Source organism: Panthera uncia (genome assembly GCF_023721935.1).
Source record: "Panthera uncia isolate 11264 chromosome B3 unlocalized genomic scaffold, Puncia_PCG_1.0 HiC_scaffold_1, whole genome shotgun sequence".
In the NCBI taxonomy this organism is placed as follows: Eukaryota; Metazoa; Chordata; class Mammalia; order Carnivora; family Felidae; genus Panthera; species Panthera uncia.
Window position 1 is genome coordinate 84,286,897 of NW_026057582.1, and position 20,323 is coordinate 84,307,219.

The 20,323-nt window shown below is 44.7% G+C and overlaps 1 protein-coding gene across 1 annotated transcript in view; it reads right to left on the reverse strand.

The window, feature by feature from the left end:
• PLA2G4E (phospholipase A2 group IVE) overlaps nt 1-12,094 on the reverse strand; it is a 56,078-nt gene extending 43,984 nt beyond the window's left edge. Inside the window, exon 1 of the mRNA XM_049613428.1 lies at nt 11,533-12,094. Coding sequence (XP_049469385.1) covers nt 11,533-11,712 — 180 coding nt within the window. The 5' untranslated portion in view covers nt 11,713-12,094. The remainder of the gene's footprint in view (nt 1-11,532) is intronic.
• Nucleotides 12,095-20,323: the final 8,229 nt, after the last annotated feature.

Genomic DNA, 20,323 nt, shown 5'->3' on the forward strand with positions numbered 1-20,323 from the left:
ATGAGAAGTTTCCTGGGACAAGGGACTTCTAGTGCTAAAACCTGGGAAAACTAGGATGATTGGCTAGATTATTTTTAACTTTTCTTGAAAATATTTTTTAAAGCAGACACATACCTGGCATGCCAGACCTGCAGTCTGTAATTATTTGTATCTATGAGTGTTTATAAGCACTCCTAGGCTTTAAAATTATTTGAGAGGAAATAATTTGATTGCATTCTGATTTTATTTTGGAGTATATGAACAAAATCTATATGGAACAATTTCACGTATTCAAGCCAATTCTGAGGTTAAGGGGTGATTGAGTGTGTATATGGGATCCTAGTATATGGACATAATGCCCCCTAGAATTCCTTTCCCCGTCATCTGATAAAATAACACTGGGGATCTTATGGAGCTGTCAATCATGGGGAATCTTCCTCCTTCCTCAGAAGTGCCTGCCTCTACCACCAGTGTGGCCAGTCAGCATCCCCAACTTCTTAGATTCACTGATTGGTTCAGGAACAATTAGATCTCCCCCCTGCCCTTCTTCTTTTTAGGATTATGGGTGGGTGGGGTCGTGGTGGTTGTAGTGGTGGAGATTAGTGAGATGGAGGGAAAGAGAGCTATTACTCTTTTATCTAGATTATGAACTCTAAGGAAGATGTAAACTTTGAGTTACTGTCACCACATGGAAGGATTCAGTATAAGAAACTAAGCTGACATAGGGGCACCTGGGTAGCTCAGTCGGTTGAGTGTCAGACTCTTGATTTAGGTTCAGGTTATGATCCCAGGGTCATGGGACTGAGCCCTGCATAGGGCTCTGCACTGAGCATGAAGTCTGCTTAAGATTCTCTCTCTCTCCCTCTCCCACTCCCTGACTTGTGCTTTCTTTCTTCTAAAAGTTTTTTTAAAAAATTAAAAAAAAACTAAGCTGACATAGAAAAAGCAAAGTTGAGAGATAGGGAGAAAAAGGGAAAGTTCTGAGAATGTGTTCTGGACTACTAAATTCAGCCATGCCTGAAGCCCTCATATACCTTGGACTTACCAATTACACAAGACAATAAAGGCATCCCCACACCCAACCCATCTTATGCTTATTTGAATCCAGCTTCCATTATTCTGCACTGTGGCTGAAGGAGTTCTGGCTAATTCACCTGACCACCACCTCTGTGGCAGGTCTCTATTTGGGACTCTCCATTAGGGAGAGGGGAGGGGAGAACTACCCCAGTGTTGTGTCCTCTTCTGTCTCCTGAACTGAGTCCCTTATGCCTTCAAATTAGGAAAACCAAATCTCCTCCAGGACACATTGAGGGTGGGAGGTACATGTCTGTGCTTTTGTCTTCAGGAGACTGTTTGGGGGAAAATGGGATGAGAACTCTTCCAAGTTCTTTCTCTCATCTGCCCCAATCCCTCCCCTTGTTCCTAGGATCTACAGAGGTCTCTTGTTGGTCTTTGACTCTGCAAGTCAACCCTATAATACATCTACCTCCCACTCACATACCTATTGCCTTTGTGACACCTCAGCATAGGTAAAGCCTTTCCTAGTCATGGGAGGAGTGATGATTGCCTTCACCACTCCATTTCAACACCAGCTAAACTGGGATGGAAAAGAGCATTGGTTACTGTTGCTGCCTAGAGCTGGGGTAGAGGAAGCTCACCCCTTCTCCTGGCTAGGGTTGGAAACAGGCGGCCATCCTCAACCTGTGAGTAAGGCTGAGTTGACGGAAGGGAAAGGCAGGCAGGATGGGGCAGGCCCACTAGACAATGCATAAGAAGAAGCAGGTGGCAGAAGGACCACAGGAAATGGAAATAGTATCCTAAGCAGGCTGGGATAAGAATTCACAAATGAGCTCAACATTTGACTTTTGGGATGACCTTTAACCCAAAGACATCCAGCTGCAAGAGGATAGAAGGAGGGAGGAAGAAATTGCTTCCCAGTCCAAATAAAACAGCCTCCCACAAAGTACATCTTCCTAGCTTAGCCTATAATTTCAGTTTCTCCTTTTAAAAAAATATTAAGCAATTTTATGACATGAAAAATGTATAGAGAATAATAAAGTAAACATCTATGAATCCACTACTCAGAGTAAAAAATAAAACAGTGGTAACATAGTCATTTCCCCTCTCCTCAGGGGAGAACCACAACCCTGGATTTCTAGCCATCATTCCAAGGCATTTCTTTATTCTTTTTCTTTAAAAAAATTTTTTTAATGTTTATTTATTTTTGAGAGAGAGAGAGAAAGAGAGGGTTAGCTGGAGAGAGGTGGACAGGATCCGAAGCAGGCTCTGTGCTGCCAGCAGCAAGTCAAAGGTCAGGCTAGAACTCATGAACCATGAGATAATGACCTGAGCCAAAGTTGGACACTCAACCAATTGAGCCACCCAGGCACCCCTCTTTATTTCTTTTCTAAATATGTCTGTATTTCTAAGTTCTATTTGGTATCACTTTACATGTTTTAGACTTTATATAAGTGGCATCACATAATGTAGGATATGCATTCTACAGTAAACTTGGATTTTTTTCCCCCAACCAGATATTATGTTTACAGGATTTGCCTATATTGGTATATATACCAATATAAAAGTACAACTATAAAGTACAGCACAACTTATCTGCATGTTTTGTGTGATGGACATTTAAGTTGTATCTAAGTTTTGCTATTACTGTATTTCATCAATTCTAAGGCATGCGTTTTTCACATTTAAAAATCTCTGAATTAAGAGATACTTATTGAAAACAACAATGGGAAGGTGCATGGGTGGCTCAGTTGGTTAAGCATCTGACTTCAGCTCAGGTCATGATCTCATGGTTGGTGAGTTTGAACCCTGCTTTCGGCTCTGTGCTGACGGCTCAGAGCCTGGAGCCTGCTTCGGACTCTGTGTCTCCCTCTCTCTCTCTGCCCCTTCCCTCCTTCACATTCTCTCTCTCTCTTTCTCTCTCCTTTTCTCTCTCTCTCTCAAAAATAAACATTTGAGAGAGAAAGAGAGAGAAAGACAGACACAGAGACAGAGCATGAGCAGAGTAGGGGTAGAGAGAGACAGAGTCACGGAAGCAGGCTCCAGGCTCTGAGTTGTCAGTACAGAGCCACATGATGGGCTCAAAGTCATGAGCTGTGAGATCATGACCTGAGCTTAACCAACTCAGCCACCCAGGCTCCCCAACATAAAAAAAAATCTTTTTAAAAACAACAATGGGTCATACTTTAATTGGCGATATTTTCCCTTAGTGAATGTTGTACCTTAGATTCAATGAAGAATAGTGCCAAAAACACTGCAGCATTCCTATATGTGTTGTGTTTCTTTAGTGTATATCCCCCTGGAAGTAGAAATTGCTTAGTTATAAGATATATTACCACCAATTTTACTAGATATTGCCAAATTGTTCCCCAAAGTATTTTTACTGATTTATACTCCCACCACCATGGAAAAGGGTTCCCATTAGTGTATACCCAGGATTATCAACTGACTTTCTGAGTTTTGTTAATCCAGTGGGTATGAAATGGTATCTCATTGTAGTTCTAATGTGTATTTCCTGATTATTAGTAATCTTGGGCATCTTTTCAAGACCCTTTACTTTCTCTTACCCATATTCTTGGGACTCTCTATTGATTCCCCTGCCTCAGTCCTCCTTCACCATAGTCAAACCAACCACCATCAATATTTATCAGGATAGAACAGGAATTATCAGAAGCTATAAAATTATTTATGCCCAAGTAATTCTACTCTTGGAAACTCACACTGAGAGAAGAAAATGCTACATGCTTAAAAATGTTAATTGTATCTAAATTTTTAATGGTTAAGAGTTGAAAATCATCCCAAAGTTCAATATTGGTAGGTATTTTAATAAATAATGGCATATTCCTATGATTAAATTCTATGCAGTCATTAGAAAGAGAACTATAGGGGCTCCTGGGTGGCTCAGTCAGTTAAGCGTCTGATTTTGGCTTAGGTCATGATCTCACTGTTTGGTTCACAGGTTAGAGCCCCACATCGGGCTCCTCACTGACAGTGCTGAGCCTGCTTGGGATTTTCTCTCTCCTCTCTCTCTCTGACCCTCTCCCACTCATGTGTTCTCTCTCTCAAAATAAATAAATAAACTTAAAAGAAAAAGAAAGATAACTATAAAAACAGTGTATGTACGTGTCTGTTTGAACTTAGGGCATAATAAGGATGGCTGATTAAAAAATAATTAAAAAACTGTAAATTTTCCTATAAAAATCATAACCACAAGAGAAAATGAGATCCCATGTACAATAGCAATGAAAGTATAATAAGTAAACCTGGGGCAAAATAAATAAGAGATTTACATGTGAAAAAAATGATAGCATTACAAATTAATAGGGGAAAAGATGGATTATTTGATATTATGTTGGAAAATTACTTTCTTAAAAAAAGTAACTATTTTGCCATCTGGAGAAAGAATAAACTGGATCCATACCTTACTCTTTACATTAAAATAAATTAGTTATTTCTTTATCATCATTAGTTAGGAAACAAGACACAAAACTGAGATGCAATGAAGGAAACAAATTGATAATTCTGACTACATACATATTAAAGTTCTCTGTGTCAAAACAACCATAAATAATAATAAAAGGCTAATTTGTAAAAATATTTGTCAATTTCATGAAGGGGTAATTTTCCCAGTAAAGAAAAAGCTCTTTAAAATAAATATTAAAAAGCAAACAATACAATAGAAAAATTGATAAAAGATACAAACATCATGGTACTTATGCATATTTCAGTGCCTCCCCAACTTTGGTAAACGCTGGAATCACCTGGAGATCATTAAACAAATATTGATGCCTGGCTCCCTGATAGCTGATATAATCGATGTGACATGTGAGTTGGACATTGGGATTTTTTTTTTTATGAAATTTATTGTCAAATTGGTTTCCATACGATACCCAGTGCTCATCCCAAAAGACATTGAGATTTTTAAAAGCTTCCCTGGTGATTCTAATGTTCAACAAAGTTGGGATCATTGGAATATGCAATAAGCCTATAAAAGATTACCACTAATAATAAGAATGTAAATTAAAACAACAAAGTGATTCCATTTTTCATCTATCAGATTGGCAGGGGTGAAACGATAAAGCTTCACGTTGGTCAGGGTGTGGGGAAGACTATAAGACTTTGTTGAGAGAATGTAAATTGGCATAGACTTTTTGGAGGGCAATTTGGTAATCTTCATTAATATTTAAAACTTGCATGAACTTATATTCTACAATTCTATTTCTAGGAATTTATTGTACATAAACTCTTACACAAATCCTCAGTGATGTTCGATGTAGCATTATTTCTGTAACTGCTTTTCATTTCTGTTGTTGTTTGTTTATTTAGCCTAACAAGGGCTGTGACTTAGAAGCCATTGATGGATGGAGATAGCAATCATCCCCTCCTTAATATACCCATGGTGTTTGGGCCTCGGACGTTGCTGAGTGGAGCTGGGTAGTCACTCTCTTCCTTAGGAATCTCATTGCATCCATAAATTTAAGTAGGAGCAAAGAAGTCTCTTGGTGGAAAAAGAAGGTTGGGACCCTAACCTCTTTCCACTCGGTATTGAAATTATTGAAATGTATATGATGAACTGAGGAGATCTTCAAGAAAACCATTGAGGCCAGATGGCAAGGAAGGACAATGGGAGTCACAGAGAGGAAACGCCCATAAAGATGAGAGAAGGTTGGACCAGTGTCTAGGACTCAGTTTTAGGGCTTAGTTTATTGGAATCTAAGGTACAGGAGTAATGTTGAGACTCCTTTGCTCACCTTGCTACGATGGGTCTATTTGTGGGGGAACAGATTCCCTGTGTGGGGGGGTTGAGAGAACCTTATTACCAGGTGATAGTTGGTAATCTGGTAACTTTGCTGGGGGCGGGGGGGTTCTCTTCATTAATCCTGTCAGGGCAGGTGCATTCCTTAGTCTGGGCAAGTCAGCAGAGATACCTCTGAGGAGAAGTCTAGAGTCAGCAGACAAGTGAGAGGGAAACTCTCTCAGTGACAGGGACACCAGCCTGGGAATTCTGAGCTTCTTGGAGTGGAATCTTGGGGAAATAGTGCTATCTCTCTGCCAAGCCGGCAAAGAGGAGAGAGGAATCATTGTAATTCGGGTATTAATGGCATATTTTCTAGGCTTTGAGGTAGTACTCATAACATCAAAAATTGGCAGATATGATCATGCTTGGATGGTGTGATAATTGTAGCCATTTTTTTATCTTTTTTTTCTAACAGCAAAGGAAAATGATTACCATTTGCTGATAGGTAGGAAAGTTCTTACAATACGAGCTCAATATTGCATGTATACATATATGTATATGTAAATAATACTGATTTCTATGTATGTATGTGCGTAGAAAAAAGAACTCAAAGGAAATATATCAAGGCTTCAAGAAGTTATCTCTGGATGATGAGATTATTGGGAATGTTTATTTTCTTTATTAAACTTAAAATTTTTTCTAATGTCTACACTGAACAAGTGTTACATGCTCTTGGTAGTCAGAAAACCAACTTTTAGAAAAAGTAGAATTATTGTATGTTAGGTAAATAGATAAAATGATATATGTTAAATAACATGTTATATGTTTAGGAAAAAAAAGAGACAGGGAAAGAAAACTGCTGTATTTCATGCTATGTGCCAGGTCACCATACTAGATATCTGCATATGTTAACTGTAAAAAGTACATAGGTATATTCTTTTATGCATATTCTCTGAGAGCAACAGGAAGCACTGAGTAAGGACAGAGTCAGGCAGGTCTGTTCGGGGGAGGAATTTTTCTTCAAGTGCTCAGAGGCCCTCTCCTCCTCCTCCCACCTCACCATCTGGATCCTCCTCTTTCCCCCAGCTGGGACATCCACCAAGGGATAAGGCAGAGAGCAAAGCCATGGCTCATGGAAAACTTAACCGAAGCAGATAGTGGAGCCCAGGACAGCAGGGTCCTGAAACTGCTGAATATGGAAACTGACTCAGGGTATGAAAAGAACTATCAATTAGAGAAAAGGATTGCATTGATGTGTCACGCCTGATGGTGGAAATGGGCCTTTGTGGGTGGGTAGACTTGACCTCAGTGTAAGTAAGAACTTAGTCATATGGGAAGTATTAAATTTCCATTGCTGGAATTATCCAAGGGGTACTTGCACAGAGGAGATTCCTCTGCTGTGCAGGAGATTGCTCTAGAATCTAGATGGTCTGTTTCAGCTTTGAGATTCTGTTACTCCCTATCCAGCCTTGCCCTAGATCCAGGGGACAGTTTGTTAATCCCTGCAGCTACTTGACAAGCCTATGGGAGAGGCCTTCTGACAGTCACGCATATAAGCAACTCCAGTGGTGAGAATTTCACTAGGAAGAGAGGGGAGGGAGGGGCAGGGCCAGCCTGGCCTGGTGGGGGAGATATTAGGGGAAAGTGGACCTTTGGGCCCCCATAGGTCAAGGTCTATGGGTGGCCATCCATTCCACCGTCCTTATACCCAGCCCTAGCACTCACCTTGCAGGGCGACTTTGACAGAAATACAGAACTTTTGTCCTGCACAGCTCTCACCTGCCCACCGACACACCCTCATAAGTAGCAGGTATTAACATAGCACCTGCAATGTAGAAGTGGAAGATACCAGAACCAAACCAAACCAGCCATCAAACAAACAACAACCACCACCACAAAGCAAAGAGGCCACTGACAAAATACAACAGCAACAAAATTTCACAGGCCAGCTAGAGACAACACCAACAGACAAATGTAGAGGAAAGAAGAGTTTTGGAGTCAGAGAGGCTTGAATCTGCATCTTGGCTGTGACACTGACTAGTTGGGTAGCATTAGGCAATTACTTTATCTCTCTGAGACTCATTTTCATGACCTGTAAAGTGATGTTAATAGTACCTATTTCGCAGGATTGTTGTCAAGAAACGCACACGCACGTATGCATACATGGCACGCAGAGTCTGGCATGTCATAAACCTCAACGAATTATGGCTATTGCTATTTTTATTGCGTTTGCTATGAAACAAATAAATTGGGAAGAACCAGCTATAAGTGCACCTGGAAGGCAAAGAACCTACAGATCAGTTGGAGCTGGAGAAGTCAAAGAAAGCTGTGTTCATTGACGGCAATGTGCTTTAAGCACCTATTAGTGCTAGGTGCCATGCTGTAGGTTCTGGGTGTCAAAACAGATGCGGCACCTGCTCTTCCGTGATGTACAGTTGCTAGGCAATGAGCAAGAAAGTAGAAAGGAATTTATAGTTATAAATTGTGATAAGTCTGATCAAGGAACAGCACAGGGTGCTATAAAAGACACTAGAAGTGGGGTGCCTGAGTAGCTTAGTCGGTTAGGCATCTGACTTTTTTTTTTAATGTTTATTTTTGAGAGAGAGAGAGAGAGAGACAGAGTGCGAGCGGGAGAGGGGAGAGAGAGGGAGACACAGAATCTGAAGCAGGCTCCAGGCTCTGAGCTGTCAGCACAGACCCCGATGCAGGGCTTGGACTCATGAACAGCGAGATCACGACCTGAGCCGAAGTCGGATGCTTAACCAACTGAACCACCCAGGTGCCCCTGTGTCCGAGTCTTGATTTCAGCTCAGGTCATGATCTCACGGTTCATGAGTTCGAGCCACACATCAGGGTCTGTGTTGACAATGCAGAGCCTGCTTAGGATTCTCTCTTTCCCTCTCTCTCTACCCCTACTCCACTTGCTCTCTAAGAAACTTAAAAAAAAAAAAAAGACACCAGCAGACGGTACGTGATTTTGATTGTGGAAAGAGTCAGGAATGACCTCTTGGAGTAAGCAGCCTTTTTTTTTTTCTTCACATTTATTCAATTTTGAGACACAGAGAGAGACCGAGAGCACAAGCTAGGGAGGGGCAAAGAGAGAGGGAGACATAGGATCTGAAACAGGCTCCAGGCCCTGAGCTGTCAGCACAGAGCCTGATGCGGGGCTCAAACTCACAAACCGCAAGGTCATGACCTGAGCCGAAGTCGGATGCTTAACTGACTGAGCCACCCAGGTGCCCCACTGGAGGAAACAGTCTTTAAGGTAAACCTAAAGGCAGATCAGAGTTCGTCCCGTGTGGGCTGCAGGCACAGCACGTGCAAGGTGCTGAGAGGTGGTAAAAGCTGGCGCATCTAGGAGCTGAACATGTGTGTCTGGAGCATCGTAAGTAGGGAGTGATTGGGTGAGAAATGTCTGGGAAGGTGGGCAGTTGGCTGAATCACATGAGGCCTTGAAAGACTTGGTAAGGATTTGGTATTTTATCCTGAGGGATTGGATGCCACTGACGGATGTTAAGCAGAGAAGTGATGTGAAGGAAATCACTGGCTACCGTGTGGGGAATGGAGGGGACAAGACTAGAGGTGGGAAGGTGAGCTGCGGTGGTTCAGATGGGAAATGGTGCCTTGGGCCAGGGTGAGGGGCAGAGATGGACAGAAGTGGTGAGATGCTAGAGGGATTTCGAGGCAGACCCTACACGGTAGGAAGATGGATTAGATATGAAGGGCGGAGCAGAGGCGTCCAGTGGGCTTCAGTCACCTGGCCAGGAAAGGTGTAACCATAGAGGTGGTCCTGAAGGGCGATCCACCAAGTAGCAGAGTAGAGGGCAGGTGGGGAGAGACTGGAGAACTGAGCCCTGAGCTGGGCCTGAAAGGAAAGGCAGCAGGAGGATGGAAGGGAGACATTCCAGGAGGGGAAGCTGCAGAATCCAGGAGAAGAGCTGGGAATGAGCTTGCCTCATGCCAGGTAGGCGGCACCGGGCGGCACCGAGTCAGTGAGCCCTGCCAGGAGAGAAGGGTGGGCACGGGGCCACAGGGCATGTGACAGGAGCAGGGAAGCAGCAGGGGTGGGGCCTGATTTCGCCAGGCCTCTGGAGCCAGGAGGTATCAGCCTTGATGTCAGAGATAACGAGAGCTGTGTGGGCTCCTAGGCCAGCAGCCAGCCAGCTGGCCAGGCAGTGGCCCATTTCTCAATGCTCCAGGTCTAGGCCAGACAAGACATGAATACGTGGCACAAAATTTGTGCTTTTTACTGATAACCTACTCTGATGATAGCGTGGGACATTTATAGAGAAAGTCTCTGGGCTCCCAGGACACCACCTCCTCCTTGGCTTCTTCCAGTCTCACTGGCTAACAAGTGAGACTTGGCGTAACAAGCCACAGGAAGAGTTACCTAAGAATCCAGTGCAGGAAGTGGTGACTCTGAAAACTGATTCAAAGCTAGTCTGATAAACTGATTTTTGCTGAAGTATTGTTGGATGACAATGTACTACCTAGTAATGCTGGCCTCTAATGGGGATCTAGAAAGACAAAGGTCTAATCCATATGGTGGTCCTAGAGGGAAACCCTTCAAGGACTAGAACGGGGGGCAGATGAGGAGCTATTTGAAGACTGGTGGGTGCTCCCCAAGGACTGAAGGGTTACAGGAATGGTGGGAAGGGTGTGGGGCAGGGAGGTTGAGGGAAACACTAGGGTGGGAGCCTTGACCACTCTTCACTTGTGACTCTGAGAGGAGTCACTGGCAGGGATCCTGGTGATTGTATGGGGCAGTCAGCCTGGTCAAGAGGTAGAGTGGTATGCTTGGGAGGATTGGGAGGATTGGTCATCCCCCCAGCAGCCCTCAGTCGCCTTGCGTGGTGGAAGCTGGTTGACAACCACAGCTATGATATGGGGCCTATCGGGGCCAGGCAAGTGACCCCAGGGTCAAGGCCCAGGATGGACCCACCAAGCTGGGGCCAGAAAGAGGGTGAGGCAGAGACAGAAAGGCCTATAGGAGGCAAAGAGACCAATGCTCCTTATGAGCGAGATGCAGGCCCACAGGAGGAAGAGGCTTATGGCTGCAGAAGTCAGCCTGGCACCATTGCCGAGAATGTAGCTGCCAGAAGGATACAAGAACCTTGACTCCTCTCCAGTCACTGAGCCTCTGCAGGAAGCTCACACACTCACCCAGAGTAGAAGCTGGTGGGCAGATCTGGATCCACTGAGAATTACCTACAGACACTGTTCAATTTTTGTAGCCCACTAAATTACCAACGGGACTTACTTATTCAAGGTTTTCTCTTCACTAGCCGATAGGTGGGGCTCCTCAGGAAGGCCAAATCTACACATTCTCCCCAACATTTATGACCCTGCTCTGCCACGGTGCTAATTGTGCGGTCTGAGCACCTACTCTGTGTCAGACACCCTGCTAGGTCCTTGTCCACTCTCCTCGGGATCGTATTAATAGAAATATCTTCCAGCTCAGGTCTCCCTTGGACTGACGAGGTGTGTGACCTCAATCCCGCTGAGCCTCGGTCTCATCAACAAACAGAAATGCTAATCCCTCCCCCGCAGAGCGTCAGGCACTTGGAATGCACTCCGTAACAGGTGTAGTTGTTTTAGTTAACAGCTCTTGGGGTCAAGGAGGCAGGTGAGGACAGGTGAGGGGGGTGGGGGTGAAGGGATTCCTCTGGGAAAGAAGGAAATCAACAAAAATACAGCTTCTTAACTCTATGGTGATGCAGGTGATCTTATTCGGAGCCAGCAAAGTCGGGGTAAAATTTAAGGAGCTAAGAACCTTCTAGCCAGGAACGCAGACATACCTGAGAGCCCCCAAGGGCCGTGGGAAGCAGAGGTGGGAGACTGGGAGTTTCCAGGTCCTGTGTGTGCTCAAACTCACTGACATTTCTTTCTGACCTACTCTCTTCAGCCCCCTGTAGCTCCTGTGGGGCAAACACATCAGTTCCCAGGCCAGGACAGCCTTCCGAGCTCTGGAGAGTCATTAAGGCAGTGTCCCCTTCACTGGGGCTCAGCACAGGCTGTGTGGAGGTGGGGCTAGTCCTTCACGGCGAGGTGTCTGAACATCCTCAGGAAATTTGAAGGGAGTTTTGCAAGAACGTGGAAGAAATGCCATTGGATTCCTCCCGAAGATAAATGAGCCTGGTGAATTATTAAGGAGGTGAAAGAAGTCAGGGCTTAGCTAAAAGAATCCCACATTTCTGTGAATATTTCAACCACTCCGGACCTATTTTGGCGAAGAGACTGTTCTTGTGCTGTGTGAAAAGTCTGGAGGGAGCTAAAATTACGCTCACCTAAGGCGGCTCTTGGTTAAGGGAGGCCTGCCTTTCTGAGCTCGGATCCAGGCTCAGAGATAGCTTCTCACAGCTCAGCAGCTATTTTTAACGTTGTGAAACTCAATATGTCAGTGGGGAGGCCAGGAGGAGGCAGGGCTGGAGGTGAAGTGGCCGAGGCTGTCTGGCCCCTGATGGAGGCGAAGTCACTCCCTGGCTCTTGGCTGATACCCCTGCATCTCTTTATTGAGCCCCGAAAATAGATACCTGGCCTGGTGTTCAGGGCTGACGGAGGGGGGTACAGCCCAGAAGAGAATTTAATAATTTAATCTGTCTCTCGTTTGAGCTCTTTCTTTGATTTAATACAGATGCTGTCTCTGGCAGCTGAAAGAGAATGCATCATAGCTCCGTGGTAAAAATAAAAACACTAAACTAAAAACAAAACCCAAACCCTTGGTATGTTCTGTTTACAAGTGCTTTAAAATGTACATTCAGGGGTTCATTTGGTTAAGCGTCTGCCTTCGGCTCAAGTCATGATCTCACAGTTCATGGGTTCGAGCCCTGAACTGGGCTCTCTACTGTCCTTGCAGAACCCGTTTCAGATCCTCTGTCCCCCTTTCTCTCTGCCCCTCCCCTGCTCGTTCTCTCTCTTTCTCTCTCAAATAAATTTAAAAAAGTAAAATAAAATGTACATTCAAGGGGTGCCTGGGTGGCTCAGTTGGTTGAACGCTGGACTCTTGATTTCAGCTCAGGTCATGACCAGGGTAGTGGTCATTCAGGCTTTGCGGTGCTTAGGATTCTCTCTCTTTCTCTGCCCCTCCCCCACTCACACACTCTCTCTTTTTCTCTAAAAAAATTGAATGTACATTCAAAATGTGTGTCTTTTCATCTCTCTGTGTGTTGGCTCTCAGTGATCCAGCATCCTCTCTAGTTGGGACACCCCATGAGCTCCCCCGTTTCAAGTCTCTCTTTTCCGAGGCCATGGTTTTCCAGTGGAGACTGTCTCTGGCCTAAGCAGCACTATCAGAAACCCAGCAGCAGGGGTGCCTGGGTGGCTCAGTTGGTTGAGTGTCTGACTTCGGCTCAGGTCATGAGTTTGAGCCCTGCGTCAGGCTCTGTGCTGACAGCTCAGAGCTTGGAGCCTGCTTCGGGCTGTGTCTCCCTCTCTCTCTGCCCCTCCCCCGCTCACACTGTCTCTCTTTCTCAAAAATAAACATTAAAGAAAAAAAAAAAGGAAAGAAACCCAGCAGCGGCCAGACCACAGTCCAACTGACTAAAGTCGTGTGTAAAGTGTCACTTTTCTGTCTGTGCTGAAGAGTAGCACAATTTGCACCCACCTCTCCCCACCCCAAATCTGCCACATGGCATGAGGATTATTTCAAGCTGAAAGGCAAGTGAGGAGAAGCAGATACAGGAAAAGCTCTCTGCCCTCCCCTTGTTTGCCTAAAAGCAGGACATACATTTACAAAGGTGTCCTTCCTCCCCTGTCCACCAGGGAGGATGGATGTTAATCAGGGAAGACAACACCAGATCCTCAGCAGCACATTGTACACCTTTTAATAATAACCTTGAGGGGCGCCTGGGTGGCTCAGTCGGTTAAGCGTCCGACTTCAGCTCAGGTCATGATCTCGTGGTCTGTGGGTTCGAGCCCCGCGTTGGGCTCTGTGCTGACAGCTCAGAGCCTGGAGCCTGTTTCAGATTCTATGTCTCCCTCTTCCTCTGACCCTCCCCTGTTCATGCTCTCTCTCTCTCTGTCTCAAAAATAAATAAATGTTAAAAAGAATAATAATAACCTAGAACAACCTAAGTATATATAATTTTTATTTGTCAATCGTATCTCAATAAAACTGGCAAAAAAAAAGAAACGAATCAGAAGGTGACTGGGCAGTGTCCCTAGTGTCACAGTAGTTGAAACTGCCAGCCCCTATGGTGGCTTATACTTGAGTCCTGGAGCCCCTCCCTCCAGACCCTCTGGGGCATTAGTGCTGGTGGGGCTCGCCCTCCCCACCCTGGTGAGCAGACCAGAGGAGCCCTCACACCTTTCCCAGATCTGTGTCAGGGAGTATCTGGATGTGTTTTTCTTTTAGAAGTGTTTGTAACAGGCACCTGGGTGCCTCAGTCGGGTAAGCGTCCGACATCAGCTCAGGTCATGATCTCACCGTTTGTGAGTTTGAGCCCCCCATCAGGCTCTTTGCTGACAGCGCCGAGCCTGCTTGGGATTCTCTATCCCTCCTCAACTTGCACTTTCTCTCTCTATACAAAAATAAGTAAATAAATAAAAAGAAATCTTTATAAAGAATGTCTCCAGGCTTCCCTTGCTTAGTCCCCTGCAAAATCCACCTCCTACATGTTACAAATAAAAGGCAAGCAAACGAACTTCAACCTCAGCCAAAACACATGGTCTTGCCCTGGCAGCTTGTGTCCAGAAACCCCTGAGGGCCCCTGGGCCCCCTCCCCACCAGTCCTGCAGAAGGTCCCATTCCCCTGAGCTGCAGCGTGGCCCAGGGTTCCTGGTGGTGCTGGCCCAGAATGGCTTAGATCAGCATTGTTCCTAACAGAAAATGTGTTCTAAACTTAACTATATACACAATTAAATATTTATAACGGCTCCCCGCCCCCACCCATTACAGCTGGTCTTGCTGTGCTCATTTCCGCCTGTGTGGCCTTCTCCCTCATGTAAGGAAAGGAGTGTGTTTGGGCAAAGTGTGCCGCCCAGGACAGGGACTTGATAAATGCTGATGAGAAAGGACACAATGGGAAAGTGGAAGATGATTCGAAGACGTAACAGCATTTAAGGGCGAGCGGTGACAGAATAAACTGAGGCAGTTACTAGGGACAACACATGTGGCCCCGCTGTGTGGCCTTAACATGCATCTGCTTTACAATGTGGAGGAAGTTTTGACTTCGTTCTGTTAAATATAAGCATCTTAATGAGAAGTATACTAGTGTTGATGAATTTTTTTTCTAGAAAATGCTTTATGAGGGGCACCTGGGTCGCTCAGTCTGTTGTGCCTCCAACTCTTGATTTCGGCTCAGGTCATGATCTCACAGTACGTGGGATCTAGCCCCAGTGTGGGGCTATGTGCAGACAGCACAGAGCCTGCTTGGGATTTTTTCTCTTCCCCTCTCTCTGCCCCTCCCTGGCTCATGCTTGCTCATGCACTATCCCCCTCTCTTTCTTTCTCTCTCTCTCTCTCAAAATATATAAATAAACACTTTTAAAAAAAGAAAAGAAAATGTTTTATGAAAAAAAGCCTCAAATTGATAATAGGAGTGGGAAATGGAAATCAGAGAAGGGGAGGGGAGGCTTATATCCCTGTCCTGTTCCAGTTGCTTATAATGGGAATGTATTTTTAAGTTTACATAATAATACATACATTTATGTAAATTTAACGTTTTAAATAAGAAAGGGAAAAAAGTACTTTTCTGAGCAAATTCAATCAAACCAATTTAATTTCTTGATCGATTTTTCAATAGAATAATATTGAGCTGGTTTTCTATTTACTTTCATTAGAATCAAGTCTTTTCGGTGGGCCATGAAAATTTACCTATTATAGTGGCGGGCAGGACGAGGTTTTCCTCTACTTGTCTTAAATTCTTGGCTGGAGCTCCAGAACAAATCCAAGGCTACTAGAGGGGAGGTGGGTGGTGTGGGTGATGGCCATTAAGGAGGGCATTTTTCGGGATGAGTACTGGGTGTCATATGTAAGAGATGAGTGAATCACTGGGTTCTACTCCTGAAGCCAAGACTATACTCACTTGAATAAAAAAAAAAAAAAGAAAAAGACAAATTAACAATAGAAAAACACAAATTGAAATAGGTTAAAACACACACACACACACAAAAAAAAACACGTACAAGGGAACCCTCACAAGAAAAACGAAGATCTAAAGAAATAGAGCCAAACACTTACAGGCTAAGTTGGACAAAGGGTAGTAAGTTGTGAAAATGTGGCAAGATAAAGGGGCTTGAGCTAGGGCAGTTAATCGTGGAAAAGTAACTAGAAAGATAAGGTTTTAAAGCATATTTTGTGCAAAGGTTTACAGAGTGATGAGTATGCTCTGTGTACTTTCCAGTTTACGACTCCATGCCTTTTTATTTTTATTTTTATTTTTTTTATTTTTTTATTTATTTTATTTTTTATTATTATTATTTTTTTTAATATATGAAATTTATTGTCAAATTGGTTTCCATACAACACCCAGTGCTCATCCCAACAGGTGCCCTCTTCAATACCCATCACCCACCCTCCCCTCCCTCCCACCCCCCATCAACCCTCAGTTTGTTCTCAGTTTTTAACAGTCTCTTATGCTTTGGGCTTGAAAACAGTATAGAGGACAGCAGAGAATTTTTATTTTTATTTTTTTTTATTTTTTAATTTTTTTTGTCATCGGGCAACGAAGTCCCCTGGTGGTGGCTGCCTGAACTGTAACCATACCTCTTAGAAGTTAATTGTCTGCTTTTCAAACCAAGCATTGTATCAAGCGTCACAACCCAGGATGTAATTTTGACTTGAACCAGAGACATTTATATAAATAAAACTGCTCCGTCTTAATCTCACAATCAGGATACAGATCCGTGTCGAAAATAATGATAAAACATTAAAAATAACAACTCTCATTTATCGAGTACCTGTGTGTCAGATATTAGAGCAACTTCATCACATACAGTGTTCTGTGTAATCCTTACAGCAAGGCTATGACGTGGTTATTGTCTCCTTTTAGAGTTGAGAAAACAGACTAACAGAAATTCAATAATCCTCTCAAGACTCCAGAGCTTTCCCACAATCCTGGTCTCTAACGCCTTCTACAATGGGAGGCGCCTCGCTGTTCATGGCTCACTCAAGGGTCATTCCCTCTAGACCGGACCCTTCCCTAAGGAGGGCTGGAGCTGGAGAAGAGCCTGTGCTTCCTTCTGTGGCTCTCGGGCGGGAGGCAAATGCTTCTAGCTCTTCTTCCCACATCTCTCTCTGCTGATGAGGGAGGGACACGCACTCCCGCTTTCTCTTGTCCATTTACACAAGGGGGACACATTTTTCTATCAGTAGAGCCTTAAGACATTTATTGGGTCATGTTGTACTAGTGGATGGGTTAATACACCTAAAGGTCAAGAGTCATGTGGTGTTTTCTCCAGCTCCCTGTATCAGCACAATGTCAGCTCAGCCTGTCCTCTGTCCTGCTTACTGCTCATGACCAGGTGTTAGGATGACAAACCTTTCCTGGTATGCTTGGATTTTCCACATTTTTGCACTGAAGTTCCCAGGTCCCAGGAACTCCCTCAGTCTCAAGCAGGGTGACTTTCCCTTCCAGTCCTGGGCAATTTGGACCCAAATTGCAACACAGATTCAGCTGTTCTAGAGCCTGTGGGGAGATGAGACATTCTTTAGGCCTCCTGGTTTGTGACATGTCTGCCAATCCAGTAGCTACTAGAGCTCAGCACTGGGAATGAGAATTATGGGGGGCTTGTTCAGCCTCCAAGGATGGGCTTTGGCAGTACACGGGTGGCCCAGCATGTGGTTTCTGCAGGAGTCCTGGGTTCCAATCCTGGCTCTACCTCTCTTGCTGGCTCTGTAGCCTTGGTCAAGTTATTTCATGGACTCACTACCTCCCAACCTACACAGTACCTACCTCTCACCCCACAACTTCTCAGAACAGTACCTACCTCATGGGGATAGTGTGAGAATTAAATAAGAAAATGCAAACATTTAGAAATGTTCAGCTCGTGAGCTGCCAGATCAGGTGTGGAAACACCTTCCTGTTGGCTGCTGTGATGGCATCCCGGATATTGATCTTGGCTCTTCTATTTATTTTTATTATGAAATGTTTCATAATACAAAAGAATACATATCATGCACACTCACATATTTGATGTCAAAAGTCATAAAACACATATGCCCAAGTACTCACCACCCCTACCACTCCAGCTGGAGACACAGTATATTGCCAACGTTTTTAAAGCTCCTGTGTGTCTCTGTGTAATCATAACTTCCCTGTAAGCATAACAACTAATCCGAATTTGTGTTTGTCATTTTCCCAACTCTTGTTGTATGTGTACTACGGATGTATATATCCCCTAAGTAATATACTGCCAAGTTTTCGATATTTGGGTACTAATCCAAATGTATCGTACTTTCTTTTTTCACTCTACGTCGCGTTTTTGAGATTCATCCACGTCAATGTGCAAAGCCATAGTTTGTTACTTTTCCTTGCTGTATAGTATTCTACTGTTTGACTTATTTATCCATTCCCCTATTGATGGCCATTTGGATTTAGCTTTTTGGTGCCATAAATAGTGCTGCCACAGTCTCATATATGTGTCCTGGGCATGTGTGCATGGGTTACTCTAGGGAATATACCTGATCCTAAAAGTCTTCATTGATTGCCTAGAAGCAAAGGCCTACTTTTTCTCCCACCTCAGGGTTCTGAATCCAACATTCTCCTCTCCATTAAACTCTCTCTTCTTGTATATTAGTTAGGATTCATGACTGTGGGCAACAAAACTCCCCACTCAGATGAAATTAGGCCAAAAAATGGTGGCTGGGTCGGGGGAGGAATTCATTGGAATGAATGAGTGAACAGTCAGGAAGGGGACTGATTTAAACTTGGACTTGACACTGGTGACACAGCACAGTGTCTCTACCTCTGAGCCTGATTCCTGTCTTCCCTCCATCCTCAGACAGGCTCTTCCCTCCTCAGGGCCAGATGGTGGCACTCACTTCAGCCTCACATCTGCCCAGGTTCAAGTCCAGTGGGAGAAAGTGCCCACCTCTGTAGCCCTAAAAAAGTTTCTTGGTGTCTCTCTGGCTGGCCACATACTTGCCTCTAAGTCAGTCTCTGTGGCCAGGGGAATGCAGCACGCTGTTCTGAGGGCCAGACCAGGCCACAGGCCCATTGTGGCATGAAAGCTGTGGGAGAGAGTCCTAAGCTCGTGGGCTGAGTGGAGGTGAGGGGTGAGCCTCCCAAAGAAATGGGTACCATTCCTAAAAGAAGGGTAATGACCGCAAGATAAACAGTAAGTGTCCTGAGCTTGTCACATGACCTTGGACGAGTCACCATCACATCCTCAGGTGTTAGTTCTCTATCTTTGGTAAGAGTGATGAGCTAAAAGGTCTGAGATCTGGTCAGGCCTGTGAATTCTGCTGTGTGGGTTCTGGAAGCCTGGTGACTCTCCTCCTTGCTACCTTGTGCCTTTTGAAACCACAGCTGGACTTCCTTAGAACTTTGTGGGTCAGCATTTGTTGCTCCCATCCTCCAGAGCATTTCCCGAGTTTAATGCTCAAAAATGCCAGGCTGTGGTTCTGAGCACATTCTGTAAGGTAACTCACCACGGGACAGTTTCTCAAACCGAGCCCACCACAAAGCCCAGAAGTCTAAAGCTCCTCATCTTTCTCACCACCCACAGTTCTTTCAGGCTGCAAACTCTTTCAGCATCTTCTTTGGATCTTCACCCCCAGCCCTTATATCCCTGAATCTGATCTGTCACAGAGTTTGGTCATTTTCATTCCCTAGAATGTCCCTCGGGCCCCCTCTGTGGTTCTCCTTGCTTGCTCATATTGATGAAGCCAGCTGCCGTGTTATGACCTGCCCTGTGGACAGGCCTAGTGACAGAGAACCAGGGGACAGCCTCAGGCCAACAGCCCATGGGGACCTGAGTCTTGCCGGCTTGACCTGTGTCAGCTTGGAGGCAGACCCTTCCCCAGCTGAGCCTTGAGCTGATTGCCGGTGATGGCCTGGCCCACAGCTTGAGTGCAGAGAACCAGTTACGTCATGCCTGGACTCCCAGCCCACAGAAACAGAAATGAGCTCCAGGAAACAGTTATCAAGAAATGGAGTTGGCAGGCATCCTGGTCTTCCTGAACTGTATGGAAATGAGTCTAAGATTTCACCATTCAGGATGACAGGGCAGTTTTTTTCTTTCTAATAGATACTGTATTAGTCAGGGTTATTCAGAGAAACAGAACTGACAGGAGATACATATGTAAACATATATATGAGAAAGAGAAGGAGGAAGGGGAAGGGAGAGGGGAAGAGAGAGATTGATTGATTTACTGTAAGGAATTGGCTCACACAATCGTGGAGGCTTGGTGAGTCCAAAATCTGTAGGGAAGGTTGGCAGACTGGCGACTCAGGGAAGAGTTGCAAGGGGTCCAAATGCAGTCTGCCAGCAGCTTTCCCTCTTGCTATGGTAGGTCAGTCTCTGTCCTATTAAGGCCTTTATTTGATTAGATGAGGCTCATCCATGTTGTGGAGAGTAATCTGCTTCACTCAAGTCCACTGATTTAAATGTTAATCTCATCCCCAAAACACTTTCACAGAAACATCT